Source organism: Micropterus dolomieu, linkage group LG16 (genome assembly GCF_021292245.1).
Source record: "Micropterus dolomieu isolate WLL.071019.BEF.003 ecotype Adirondacks linkage group LG16, ASM2129224v1, whole genome shotgun sequence".
NCBI classification, from domain to species: Eukaryota; Metazoa; Chordata; class Actinopteri; order Centrarchiformes; family Centrarchidae; genus Micropterus; species Micropterus dolomieu.
In genome coordinates, this window is record NC_060165.1 from 583,482 (window position 1) to 598,897 (window position 15,416).

Genomic DNA, 15,416 nt, shown 5'->3' on the forward strand with positions numbered 1-15,416 from the left:
TTTATTGTAGTCAAGGGCTCAGCTGAGTTGATTGCTTTACTTTAGGAGAGTTAAAGAGGTGTTTCTAGTTTTGAAAAAGTATTTAAATGGGTCATTTAGTGATGGATAAAATTGGATAAAATTCTCAAGAATGCAGGAATAAAGGTCTCTAAAGACCCAGAGGCTGAGTCAAATGCTTTGTCTGGAGAGTGGGCTGACCAGGGACAAACTCCTGGGCCACTTTTTTGCCCCTGTCTGTGACCATCCTTGACCTTAAAAACTTGCGCCCCGAAGTGTACATGTGTCACTGCTACATGTCCATTAACAATTTTAATAAAAGTTCCATAGTTTTTATGGTAGGTAGGAAGTGGAAGAGTCTTCATAATCTCCCCTCGCCGGTCTATTCTCCATCTTCTGTCACTGCAAATACCCTTTTTCAGCCACATTAATAAGTACATTCTGTTTTCAAAAGTCATTTCAAATGAGCAATTAAGTGCTTTAAAAAAAAAATATCTGGCCCCCAAACCCACCTAGCATTTCAGTGTCCCCCCCAGGTTCAAAGTCGCTCCTACGACCCCGCATTAAAATGATCTGTAAATTCATAGGAAGGTTCCTGAGAGCGACTAAAAAAGAATAAGAAGTACTCATAATACAGATTTACAGTTTTCAAATGATATGCCTACACTTCCAGTTAAGTGCCATCATTAACCAGTAAGCCTTTTTGGTCAGTGCACAACAACAACAGGTTTACTGAACTTATGAACTGAATGTGAAATGTGTATACAGGTAATATACAACTCAACAGAGTAAACACTTATGAATGTATACTTACTTGGGTTTACATATAGAGATTATGTAACTTGTGTCACTGTACAAGTGATTTCAGTCAAGTGATAAAGATTGTAAGTGGACCTTGAATTAAGATTTTTTTGTCACACACCTATTCACATTCAAGCAGACATGTCCACAAATTAAGATAGTATATTCTAAGGTTGAATCCTGGGAATTGAGATTCTAATATGCATACTAGGGTTGGGCTGATAGACGATGCCATCGTCCATTGGCGTTGGCTGAGACATCACGACGTGAAACCGGCATCGTGATTGTGAAGCTTCCGCCCCCCAAGCAGGTTTTAATGACCACGAACATTCTTATTATTGTTTTTAAGTATGCTTTACAGCTGCCTCAGAACACACTCATACACCCCGGCTTGCCCCGCCTCTCTCTGTCTGTCTCCCCCCCGTCTGCTCCATTTTCTCCATCAGCAGTATGTTTTATAAAGTCGCCTAAAAGACTGAGAACTCGTCTTTCCCCCCTATATTTCCACCAGAGATCTGTTATCACGGCAGCAGGTGAGCCGCAGGTCAGCTTATTAATGATGTAGCATATCAAACAATTGAAACCTACATCTCTGTGTGTTCACTGTTGCTTTACCTGGTCCGTGCGTAAAATATCCACCGTTTCTTGTAAGTTAATAGTGTACCATTTTTTTACGGAGTGAAGTCTGTGCCGGAACACCTGCACACAAGACGACTGCTGCTCCCCGCACACCCACGCACCCGATGACATCGTCCATCCCGATGTTTCATTGTAGACATCACCCAATGCATACTGAAGAATATTATATGTATGAAAATAAATACACCCTTGCCAAACTTCATTTAACACTTTCTTGCAATTCATGGTATGTTAAAGAATGTAAAGAAGTAACAGTTCTTTGTCAAAGACATCTGCACTGAAAAAACTAAAATATAAGTAAGATTAATTATCTTAATTGAAGGCAAAATATATTTGTTTTTGTCTGACAAGATATTTCTTCTTACCAGGCAGCTTTTGTGTTAGAGAATTTCACCTGTTTCAAGATTTTTTGTCCTTAAGTAGCAAGTGAAATATTCTTTGTTCTGTCAGATAATTTTGCTTATTTTAAGTAAATTTTCCCATATTTTAATGCTCCCTTGTTTTTGAGAGCTCACTTTTTGCATTGTATGTATGTTGTTGCAAAGATATCTCCTGAAGTTAGCATGTAGCAATACCACTTGTGCCTTGAGATGGATAACCCCCCCCCTAAATAAACTCACCGAACGTAAAGAAAGGAAGTATTCTTAGACCTATTTTCCTTATCAAACTCAAAAATACATCTGTATGGCTCCTGAATTCAAATTTCTCTCTTTCACATAACACATTGCTTTGTTAATTATTGTAAAACAGACAGACAGACACAAAATAAAAACTCACCAAAATGGTCTTTGTTAGCCTCTCCATCTTTCCAACAATCACCTGCTCTGGTGTGGTCAAAATAAGCCCTTAATTTAACGAGTTAGATGTGAAAATATTCTGGCTCTACACACTGTCAATGCCTTTCTAAAGCCTGACCTTGCTCTCACTCCATTCCCACTGGACGCCTCTTTTGTCCCCACCTCAGTGTCCCCGGAGTCTGAATCCTGGCCTGAGCCACTGGCCTCTATTGGTCTTGGAGGTTGTGTTCTGTTCCATTGCCCACTTGCCGGGATTGGTTCTGAGGCCCATTCCTGACTCAGTCAGCTAATTGCACTGCTAAGCTAGCTGTGCGGTTAACTGAGCTAACTAGCTAAGGCAGTTATGACCTCATATGTGATTATTTTGGAGTATGAATTTGACGGGTGGAGAGTCGTCTAAATTATTAAACATTGTGCATGTAATGTATTAACTTAAATAAGAGAGACAAAGGAACAAAGCTGAAAAGGGAAAAAAGTGAAATGGGAAGGGCTACACATGAAAAATGACAGAGAAACAACAGCACTCGTTCCAATTCACCAATCAGGGTGAGTCTCCGTTTTATCACTCCCCACACACTTGCAGTCAATACTCACACTCACACTCCATTTCCCATAACTGAAATATTGATGTTGGTATAAATTCATGTAATTGAGAATAATAAGCATTTTGGTTGCAACACTGTGCTGTAACATACATCACCCCGACAGAGATGGTCTATTGACCCATGGTCAGGGGTAGAGGAAGGTAATTAACCCACGCTCTGAGGAGATGAAAGTGTGCTGGTTAAATTAAGGTCTTATTTTGACCATACTAGAGCTGAAGATGATTAGAATGGTAGAAAGACTAACGACTAAAGACTAACATTTTATATTGTGTCTGTCCGACTTTGATTGAAGTGTGTTTTACAATGAGTAAATTAGAGAGAACTACAGTCCCCTGAAGACATTTGGGTTTAAGATGAGTATGAGACAAGAGTTCAGAATTTCAGCTCTCATTTCCTGGTATTCACATCTAGATGTGTTAAACAACTCAGGACAAATCACCCTTTGTTTGAACCCACCCATTTTTCAAGTGAGTAGAATTATTGGAACATGTGACTGCCAGATGTTTCTTGTTGCCCAGGTGTTGCCTTTTAGGTTGATTGTCCAAACATTAAATAGCTCTGCGTGACTAGTCTAAGTTTTCATCCTTGGTTAAAACCTAAAAAGACTGCATTTCCTGTTAAAGAGGATAAACCAACATGAACGACCTCCACAGTGCAGGGGTTAATGTATCACAATCCACTGTTGGAAGAAGACTCAGAGAGCAGAAATCTAGAGGCCACACCACAAGATGCAAACCACTCATCAGCAGGAAGAATCGGAAGGCCAGATTGAAATTTGCAAAGAAGTACAGAGATGAGCTGCAAAAGTTATGGAACACAATCTTATGGACTGATGAGACCAAGATTAATCTTTAGCAAAGTGATGGAAAGGCCAAAGTGTGGAGAAAGAAAGGAACTGCTTCTGATCCGAAGCATCCAAGCTCATCTGTGAAGCATGGTGGAGGTAATGTCATGGCTTGGGCGTGCATGGCTGCTTCTGGAACAGGCTCATTAATATTTATTGATGATGCAACTGATGATGGTAGCAGCAGAATGAATTCAGAACTGTACAGAAACATTTTGTCTGTCAATTTACGGAGAAATGCATTGAAACTAATTGGGAGGAAGTTTATCATGCAGCAGGACAATGACCCAAAGCACACAATAAAGGACTTCATCAGGGGAAAAAAGTGGAAGGTTTTAGATTGGCCAAGTCACCTGACCTTAACCATTTCACCTCCTTAAGAGGAGACTGAAGGGAGAAACACCCCAAAACAAACAAGACCTAAAAGAAGCTGCGGTAAAAGCCTGGAATAGCATCACAAATGAAGAATGCAACAGTTTGGTGATGTTGATGGGTCGCAGGCTTGAGGCAGTTGTTGTTATTTACTTTAAGATTATTTGTTCCATTACTTTTGCTCACCTAAGAATGCTGTGGTCTAATACAAACGGTGATATGTCCTAAGTTGTTTAACACATCTAGATGTGAATACCAGGAAATAAAAGCTGAAATTCTGAACTCTGGTCTCGTTTTCATTGAACAACAAAAACAAAGGAATTTGCTTTACCGTTCCAATACTTTTGGAGGGGACTGTATGAGGCATTGAGCAGAACTACTGTAAGATTAAATGTATAGCAGATAATCAGCCACTGTAATGACAAATCTAACATTTTAGCTGGGTTGAGTCTCCCTGCTTCTGGGAGGACAGTGTTTGCCGTGAGATTATAATAGCGCGGTTAACCATACCCGGTTATCATGATAATTAAAATGTGTACGGTAATAATAACCGTCGGGAATTTTACCATGGTTTACCGTTAAACAGGTAATTGTTTCATCCCTATTCAGCATTTAATACAACTGTGCCATCCATGCTTGTCATCCATCTCACTGCCCTGTGTGACTGGATCCTGAACTTTCTGACATGCAGATGCCTGTTTGATATGATTGGTTGCCTGAAAAGGAGCAACCTTGACAACACCAATGCTATATGGAAACAAGACACAAGAGCACTCACAGAGCAGAAACATGACAGATGATCTACATTATATCAGTCTGGACTTGTGACATACCCACCACAGAGCCCCCCTCCTCCCCGACGCTCTCTATCCTATAGAGTGATATTAACAGACTGTTCAACATGCAGAATCCTGCTAAGCTGGACCAGACTGTCTTTCGTTCCATCCCGAAGCACTGTCTTTCTCCAGTCATTACTTTCATCATCATCCCTGTCCCAAAAAATCCAAGGACCACATGACTTAATGACTAGAGACCCATCACCCTGACCTATGTGTTATTTAAGTGATTTGAGCACCTTGTGCTGTCCCACATCAAATTCATTATTGAACCCCTGCAGTTTGGCTACAGAGCTAACAGGTCTGTAAGGGGGTAGTAGGCAGAGCAAAAATATTTGCTCCGGAGCAAAACCTTACACCATAAGAACAGTTTCTTCCCGTCTGCTGCTGGCCTTATCAACAAGACCTGGGACCCCCACTGACACTGACCTTATGAAAATATACATTCTCTACATATACATACGTTCACAACACATACTTCTTATCACACCTATTACCATACTGTTACCTCTTCATTTTGAGTTGTCCAAGCCCCCCTGCACCAGCCGCGCCCCGCGCCCCTTGGAGGCCGCACAAGTCGATTTGGGCATGGGCTCGTGGTGAATAAACAGCCAGAGTTTGAAATAAAAGGGACTGATGTATGTCTATGGGAGTGTCTGTGTTTCATATCCGATTAATAGCGCCACCTAGAAGCCAATTGACACCAAATTTCATACAGATAAGGTCCCCAAATGTGGTGTACATCGGACATCCTTAACCTAAGGTACGATATTACTTCCTGTTTTTAGCGGTTTGTGCAAACACTTGTTAGCTTATAATTCTGAAATTCTTTTGCAGATCAAAATTACCTTGGTTTTCTTGGTTTGCTAATTTCATGTTTTTCCTTGGTTTCCTTGCTCGGTCCAGAAATGCTTCGCGCTAAGATTGGTGCCGATAGGACTTGATTCGGATGAATTAAAATAGGTTTTTCAGTTTTCGCGATTTTGCATAATGAAAAAGTTATCGCACAGAGGTGTGTCCTATACCATAGGAATCGGCAGCATCCCCCAAACACCTAGACATAAGGTTTATGATTATGCGATGAGGTAAAATGTCCATTGGTTCAAAATTCCGCTTTGATTATAGCGCCACCTTTAGACTGAATTGCACCAAATTTTCCAGGTGTCATTAGGGGCCATGGGGAACAATTGACCCAAATTTGGGATCAATCAGACTTGTCGTTATGGAGATATAAAATGCATGTAAGTCAATGGGATTTTTTTGACGTATTTAATCTCCAATAACAGCACCACCTATCAGTATATTAGGGTCAACTTTGGACGCTGGAGTCAGGAGACCGTCCTGAACAATTAAATTTTTGCACAGCCCCTCAGGGGGGAATGGCACATTAGCCCTCCAAGTTTGGTGTTGATCGGCAATTCCAAACTTAAGATATGACATCACTTCCTGTTTTTTGGGTTTTCTGCAAAGATTTGTTTTTTTAGTTTATCAAAATTTTCTCTACAAACTTTTATCTTGGTCCAGAGATTGTCTGTGCCAAGTTCGGAGGAGTCAATTAAAACAGGTTTTTCAGTTGTGGTGATGTTGCCAAACAAAACATTATCGCACAATGTCCTATCCCATACGATTCAGCAGCATCCCCCAGTTACGTAGATGTAAGATTTATGAATGTGCGATATACTGTCGCATAGTTATGAGGCAAAATGTCTTGTTTTGAAAATGCCATGAATGGCATTGAATATGATTTTCCACAGTATTAGAGCTTCAATTATAGCATCACCTAAAGGCTGAATTGTACCAAATCTTTCAGGTGTCATCAGTGGCCCATAGGGAACAAATACCCCAAATTTGGTATCAATCGAACCTGTGGTTTATGGAGATATAAAATGAATGTAAGTCTATGGGATTTTTTAAAAGTCTTGAATCTGCAATAACAGCGCCACCTATTGGCATATTTGGGTGGACTTTGGTCCATGAAGACCATGCTGAACAATTCGGAGTGGTGCAGCTGCAGTACCGGAGGCTGCAGTTTCAGGACCGCAATCCTAGGACAGGAACTGCATTTCTAGGACCCTTGTTTACTTTGATACTGCCAGCTAGCTAGCTACATTACTCTTGACAGCCCTCCGAAGCCAATTACCCTTACCACAACAATCACCGAGTGTGTGCCTAAACTTAACTTCTTGATTAAATGCATGTCGACCGGTTAACCCTACAGGTGCGCACATTGGCCTCACAGCCGACATGCTAGCAGACAGGGTTAACCTCCTTCGTGTTGCTGTGTGTTACCACCACCACTCCACTAGATGGCGCTGTTGCAAAAGAACTACGGTCCTAGAACTGCGGCCCCAGGATTGGGGGGCTCCTGAAACTGCAGCCTCCTGTACTGCAGCTACATCAAAATTTCCTCAACAAACTTTTATCGGCTTGGTCTAGATATGGTCCGTGCCAAGTTTGATGCCGATCAGACTAGCGGCTTCTGAGGAGTTAATCAAAATAGGTTTTACAGTTATCGTGATGTAGCAGGAAAAAAAGTCAGGGGGAAATGGCTGTGGCCTATACGATGAGATCCAGCTCAATCCCCCGAATGCGTGGATTTAAGGTTTCGGATATGCGCCTTCATATGCGGGAGTTCCAAGCCCAAACACGTTAACCTTGCTAATAGCGTCCCCTAGAGGTAGAATTGTGCAAATTTTTGCACCCGAGGTACTCTTGGGGCTGTGAACCTACCCTGTGAGTGTCGTGTCTTTAGCACTTACCGTCTAGGCCGCAGCATGAGTTTTAGAGGTAGAAGAATAAAAATAAAAATCAATACGATTACAATAGGGTTCCCAGCTCCGCTGGTACTGGGAACCGCGATGCCTTGCATTCGCCTTTCCCAGCCCCACTTGGGCTTGGACCTCTAATGATGCCAGTAGTTTACTGTTTACTGTAAACAGAACAATCAGAGAAGGGATTCAGTACCTCAGTGGCATAGATGGCTCTCTTCATAATGGTGAAGTCGTCTCTGTCCAGAATGGAGTTCATGTCAGGGATCTGCCCCCTGAGGACAAAGCAAATAATAAAACAGTCAACATAGAATATACATGGTCTCCATTCATCACAGACAACCTGTGCTGATTTAAACAACGATTTCTAAAGCATAAAATCAATAAACCTTTGGGATAACTTACAGTGCCCGTGTACTTACTTTAACAGAGCATCATATAGCTTTTTGCCAAACTTCTCTTTTACACTGTGAGCTGTATCCCTGTGAATGTCAAATGGAAACCTTCTTTAATGTACCATTTACCCAAACTCATGAACTTCAGAATCAGAATCAGCTTTATTGCCAATTAGGTTTATACATACAAGGAATTTATTTTGTTATTTTGGTGCTTAACAATAAACATAGTAGGTGGAAATATAACAAAGATAAAAGAAGTACTGCATGCCACAAATCATAAATATAAAATTGACAATAAGATATAGAAAATAGAATAATATGTACAATTACAGTTTGTGCAGGGCTATCCAAAATACTTACACATAAAAAAAACAGTATGAGTATACTGAACTGTAAAGGAGGGAGGGGTGTTAGGAGGCTATGAGAGCCACATGCATTGCTAAACCAAACCCAAATTCATGTGCTAAACAATTTTGAATTTTCTATTTATATGACATCATTGGCATAGAGTTTGAGAGACCATACTGTAAGTTGAGGTCCTATTTTTAGGTCTGGAGGTTCAAGAAACTGAATGTTCCCTGTAGAAACCCCAAACCAAAAGTGGTTTATATTACATTTCCTAATCTACTACTGCTATGGTTATGGGGAAAGATCATGGACATGCTTAAACCAATGTGAGTGTTGATAGGAAATGTAAAGGGAACAGCGTTCTCTAGTGTCAGTCACACAAATGCTTTGTATACATACATACAGTATACTATGGAAGCATATAGGGGACTAAATTAAAATTGTCATGCAAACTTGAAAATGAATATGTATGTGTTATTTAGGTAAAAATTAAAATGAAAATACAATCATTTTCATTCTCACATACTTGTGTGAGCATTCTAGGACCATATTAAAATGAAAATGGAAACAGCATTTGACATTTCATTTTCAAAGACTTAGTCTGCTCTATAGTGGACTCTATTCAAATGCAATGAGTGAAACAGCACCCCCAATCTATCGCATTTACATGTCCATGTGCTCATGGTCTTTTTAAGTCAAAATTAAGATAAAAATGCCATTTCCTAACTATGTGAAAATAAAGATGAGAACAGCATTTGACATTACATTTTCAAAGACTTAACCTGCTCTATAGTGGACTTTATTTAAATCTGCAAGAAACACTTACAGTTTAGTCCAATATCATCTCAGGTGTGTAGTTATGATAACGGTTTTGCACTGTTCATAGCTGTAACTATTACAGCGGTATTGTCACTAATACTAGTATTGCAGTAATGTGAAGTATATCTCTGAATGACAATAGATTTGTATTAGCCTGGGCTTGACACTGTCCAGCAGGACACTGATGTTACAGCTTTCGCATATAAGCGAGCATCGGCCAGGTAAACTTACATAGGCTACTGCAGCAACAGACACACATACAGGTGACGGCGTGTGGGCTTAATATCACAATACACAACAGAAACAGCTTGACGTGACAGTTAGCCACATTAGCTGCAGAATATGCTAACGCCAAGTTCAACAGGCAAATGTTCAAAAAACAGAAGCTACATAAGCTACATAAAAATGGCAACACTTACAGGTTCCAAGTTTGAAGTCGTTATAGATCCATCCTTGAGCTGTTCGATTGATAGATTTCATTTGGTTGTGAAGTTGCAGCCTAGTGTTGTGTGATGGTAGATACACAACTGAACCATGAGAACCTGAAGTGGCCTTCCAACTGAAGAGGAAGTGAAGTCTTAACTGAGGACCCGCCTTGATGAGAGGACTGACAGATTGCATTTTCATTTTCATAGTGTCCCTTGGAAAGCTGCTTGCAAATGTAAATGCAATGCAATAGACTGGGGGCGCTGTTTCACGCATTAGATTTAAATAAAGTCCACTATAGAGCAGAGTCAGTCTTTGAAAATGTAATGTCAAATGCTGTTCTCATTTTCATTTTCACATAGGAAATGGCATTTTTATCTTAATTTTGACTTAAAAAGACCATGAGCACATGGACAGGTAAATGCAATAGATTGGGGGTGCTGTTTCACTCATTGCATTTGAATAGAGTCCACTATAGAGCAGACTAAGTCTTTGAAAATGAAATGTCAAATGCTGTTTCCATTTTCATTTTAATATGGTCCTAGAATGCTCACACAAGTATGTGAGAATGAAAATGATTGCATTTTCATTTTAATTTTTACCTAAATAACACATACATATGTGGAAAATGAGAATGTTACATTTTCATTTTCAAGTTTGCATGATAATTTTAATTTAGTCCCCTATATGCTTCCATAGTATATGGTGTATAATGTGCATATACCACATGTACAGTATAATCTCGTTTAAATTGGTATTTGGACTGTTTTGTAATCCACATCAGTGCATACCAGAGCTGTTTGCGTACTGCCTGCCCCTTCAGTGACTCCACATTGAAGTTGTTGGTTTTAGCTGGCATGATGAAGAAAACTACCACTGTTACATCATTTCTGTGGACCTGTGGATAAAGTGAGGACAGAAATAGAAAAACAAATGGGACAGTATGAATGAGTGAGTTGGACAGGAATGCATGCTAAAGAATATATTCTTTTCCTTTCTCTGCATAAGGTTATAATTCTTTTGATGATGTACTTTTTTGCAATATTCGCACATTTGATGCATACTAAGTGCAAAGGACTAAAGGAGCTCACCCGCAGTAGGTAATTGAGTCTGGACAGTGATTCAAGGAAAATATCAGCTCCCTTGTTGGAAAACTCATAGCGTCCAGCAATGAAGAAGAATAGGGTTTTCTCCAGGTTGAAGTCCAGATGACTGCCAGAAGGACAGGAAATACAATCAGGTTTAAAGGGGAACACTCTCCAGTCTAGATGAATCAGAACTACATTAAAAAACTCCACCCCACCCATAGAAGTGTCCTCTGACAAACTCCTGAATGCGGGCCTTGCTGGTGGCGTGTAGGTTTTGAAACTCATGCATGGCCGAGAACTTCTTCACATTCAGGCCGTTCGGGGTCACCACATCTGTACCATCAATAAAGCAATAGGAGAGACTTAATAGAGAGTTAGATTATTGGTTTGTCCTTATGGTGGTGTTGGAGAACAGTTAAAACATCTCTGGCTTCATTCTCTGGAGACCATAAAAGTTGATACTAACTTTTGAAGATATCCTGATCCGACTAAAGTGTTTGTCGGATGAATAGACAAAACATCACCATGCTTAACCCCTTGACGGCAATTGTCGCAAATTCGCATCACACCTCTTCCTTTCAGACTGCAGCCAAGATAGCGCATATATTACCCCAATGCCTGTTTGGCATATTCGATACGTACCTAGGAACCTTTTGCAAGCCCTGTTTCCCATTTATGCATGTTGTTGCTAATCTGCATCACACTTACCTCATACCTGAATTTATATCTTTTCTATATTCTAAAGAGAAATTAACGAAATTCACTAAATTTAACTGACTAATTGATCAGCTTGAAAGCAAATGAAAACACAAATTATTTTTTTATTGTAAGAAAAATCAAGGTGTTAAACAAAACATATAAATTGGCCCAATCCCAATGCCCACCCTAAAGCCACTCCCTGAACCCTCACAGACTTTGTTTATGTCACCTGTAGGCAGTGGCCCAAGGCCACGTATCTGCTTTAGTCTTAAATAAGATAATGAACATTGGGTTTAGTTCCTTTTTACATGTGATATGACGCAATGTCATCTGTCTCAGGAGGTTGAAAAACAGGACTGGATTACTAAGGCATTTGCTAGGAACGGAACGTTCAATCTCACTGCCCTTTGTTGTACTGTGTTTACTTAACTTTGAGCGGCATGCGCGGAAGCCTCCACAGGACCAACTACTCCCGTGCAAGATTTTCAAATGCAGTCACTATATGTAGGGGAAGTGTGCTGCTGTTTGTGAGATGTTAGATTACTACCCCTGCCTCTGTTTTTCTCCTCTGATGCTGTGGACTTGGCCCGTCTGATCAGTGTCATGGCTTTACCATACAATTTTACTATTTCTGAAATCTGCCTTCGTAGCTTTGTACTAGAAAATTCTAAGAATGAATCCTCCAACAAATCATTTAAGCTGAGGTGTCAAATTGTTCTGTTGAGTTCAGCAAATGTGCAACCCAAATCCAGGATCAGATTCTGGGTGTTGCAGTATATATTAAAAGTAAGTGTGATGTTAGTGTCATGTGAATGTGCTTCTCTCTAAATCAGTGAGTAAGCAATTCGAATTTTTAGCTCTTGATCTCATGGTTGCTATTGGCCTCTCCGGGAACCATCACCTTATCGTGGTGGAGAGCTTTGCGTGCCCCGGTGAGCCTGGAGGCTGTGTTGTCTGGGAGCCTAGTGCTCCTGGTAGGGTCTCCCAAGGCAAAGTGGTTCCAGGTGAGGGGCCAGACTGAGAATTGTTCATAAAGACGCCTGATGAAATTATGAGGAAGAGGAGGAGAGACCCTGCCCGGAGGAAGCCCAGAGGGAAGGCTCACCGGCGAGCGCCTGGTGGCTGGGTTTGCCACAGAGCCCGGCCGGGCATAGCCCCAAAAAGCAACATGGCACCCAACCTCTCCATCCTTTGGACCCACCATCCATCGGAAGATCTGCTGGGGTCGGGTGCGCTGCCACATGGGTGGCGGAGAAGGTCAAGGGGCCTCGACGGACCAGACCCGGGCAGCACAGGCTGGCTCTGGGGACGTGGAACATCACTTCTCTGTGGGGGAAGGAGCTGGAACTTGTGTGGGAGATGGAGTGCTACCAGTTAGATCTGGTGGGGCTGACCTCCACGCACATCTTGGTTCTGGAACCGTAATCCTTGATAGGGGATGGACCCATTCTTCTCTGGAGTTGCTCAAGGTGTGAGGCGCCAGGCGGGTTTGGGGATACTCACAAGTCCCCGGCTGAGTTGGAGTTTACTCCGGTGAACGAGAGGGTCGCCTCCCCACACCTTCGGGTAGTTGGGGGGAAAACTCTGACTGTTGTTTGTGCATATGTACCAAACAATAGTTTAGAGTATTCGGCCTTCTTGTAGACCCTGAATGGAGTTCTGTATGGGGCTCCAGTAGGGGACTCCATAGTTCTGCTGGGAGACTTCAGTGCGCATGTGGGCAATGATGGAGATACCTGGAAATGCGTGATCTAGAGGAACGACCCACCTGATCTGAACCCGAGTGGGTGTTTGTTGTTAGACTTCTGTGCTAGTCATTGATTGACTATAACAAACACCATGTCAGAACATAAGGATGCAGTGTACGTGGTACCAGAGCACCCTAGGCCAAAGATCAATGATTGATTTTGTGATAGTTTCATCTGATTTAAGGCTGCATGTTTCGGACACTCGGGTAAAGAGAGGGGCGGAGCTGTCAATTGATCACCATCTGGTGGTGAGTTGGGTCAGGGGGTGGGGGAAGACTCTGGACAGTCCCAGTAAGCCCAAACGGTTAGTGCGGGTGAACTGGGAACATCTGGAGGAGGCCCCTGTCCGTGAGATCTTCGACCCAAACCTCCGGCGGAGCTTTTCTGGCATCCCTGTGGAGGTTGGGAACATTGAACATGAGTGGGCAATATTCAAAGCTTCTATTGCTGAAGCCGCAGTGGGAAGCTGTGGTCTTAGGTGCCTCAAGGGGCGGTAACCCTCGAACACCATGGTGGACACAGGTGGTCAGGGAAGCTGTTCGACTGAAGAGGCAGAGCTGGAGGCTGATGGGGGTTTCTCGTCAATTTCCCTGGTGGAGGTCACTGAGGTAGTCAAACAACTCCACAGTTGCAAAGCCCCAGGGATTGATAAGATTCGCCCAGAAATGCTAAAAGCTTTGAGTGCGGAGGGGCTGTCTTGGATGACACGTCTCTTTAACATTGCGTGGAAGTCGGGTACAGTGCCCAAGGAGTGGCAGACTGGGGTGGTGGTTCCCCTGTTCAAAAAGGGGGACCAGAGAGTGTGTGCCAATTACAGGGGTATCACACTTCTCAGCCTCCCTAAAGTCTACTCCAGGGTGCTGGACGGAGGGTTCGGTGAGGGGGGCCCTTCTCAGGGCTTTCCAATCCCTGTACATCCAAAGCGAGATCTGTGTCAGAGTACTCGGCAGTAAGTCGAACTCTTTCCAGGTGAGGGTTGGCCTTAGTCAGGGTTGCGCTTTGTCACCAATCCTGTTTGTGATATTCATTGACACGATATCGAGGCGTAGTCGTGGTGAGGAGGGATTGCGGTTCGGTGGGCTTGGGATGATGTGGCCATGATGGCATCATCTCATCATCTCTCACTGGATCGGTTCGCAGCATTAGTATTAGAAAAGCCAAAGCAGACCACTTTTTTATAGAGACATCAAACTCTAATCTAAACAACAGCTTCAAACTTTGGAAGACGATTAAATCCTTGGCTGGAAATAGATGTCAAGCTGCCACCATGATTAAAATTTAAATATCTGATAAGGCTGAAATACTTGCCTCTGGTTCCTTGTTTGACTCCCTCAACATTTCACACCAGAATCAAGGTCATACTCATGGTCATATTAGAGTGAGTTATTCCTTTAGTTTTAATCCATTTACAGTCTCCGTTCTTCCCCTGTTAAAAGGGGGAGACCTGACAGTTTTAAACAATCGAAATTGTCCATCCTGGCTAATGGTTATGGAAAAGTTTCATGATGTCTACACACTCTGAAACTACTGAATATCCCCCAGCTATAAAAAGCAAAACTGCAAGAGGAAAATATAAACAATACTTAAGAAAAAACTGAAATCCTATTCCTGGACCACTACAAAGAAGGAAGGTCCTTCAATTTAATCTTCTGGACTTATGAACCATATGCCTGGCTGAATGTGTTCAGCTCTCATTACCCAGCAATAAAAAGAGCAGGCATTTGTAATGGATGGAAAATAAGTGTACTGGAAGAAAATGACTCTGACACCACCAGAATAACAGCAAACCTGTTCAAAAATGGAACTGCCATGATACAAGGCGACCTGAGACAGTTTGAGCTTGACTTTCCTGCTATGAGACTGAGAGCTGAGAAGGAGGGCCTCGCAAGCATCGCTCCAACCCTGGGAGTCAAACCCTCCTGCCCTGTCCCTGCTCCAGAGAGACAGCCTGCAGATGCTGACACTGATCCTCCCCTGCTAAAGCACTCTGAGGCCCTGGACATCATGAGAAAACACCTCCCAGATGGAAATATAACTGGTACAGATCAGAGAGCAGCTGGACCAACAGCAGCCTACTACTCCTACTTCCAGGCCAAGAAAGAACAGGACAATGTCAACTCACAAGAGAAAGAGTTCCAACAAGAACTAGTTTGTCAGAGAAGACATCTGGATCCTCTCAGTGAGGCGGTGAAGGAACTTAGGAAGGACAGAGACAACTGCAGAACTGAGTT

General features: G+C 42.2%; 1 protein-coding gene across 1 annotated transcript in view; it reads right to left on the reverse strand.

The window, feature by feature from the left end:
• Positions 1–7,810: 7,810 nt before the first annotated feature.
• The window catches only part of gys2 (glycogen synthase 2), a 41,668-nt gene continuing 34,062 nt past the window's right edge, over positions 7,811–15,416 (reverse strand). The window contains exons 6-10 of the mRNA XM_046072632.1: positions 10,954–11,071; positions 10,742–10,862; positions 10,442–10,548; positions 8,082–8,141; positions 7,811–7,934 (exon numbers count right to left, since the gene is read on the reverse strand). Coding sequence (XP_045928588.1) covers positions 7,811–7,934; positions 8,082–8,141; positions 10,442–10,548; positions 10,742–10,862; positions 10,954–11,071 — 530 coding nt within the window. The remainder of the gene's footprint in view (positions 7,935–8,081; positions 8,142–10,441; positions 10,549–10,741; positions 10,863–10,953; positions 11,072–15,416) is intronic.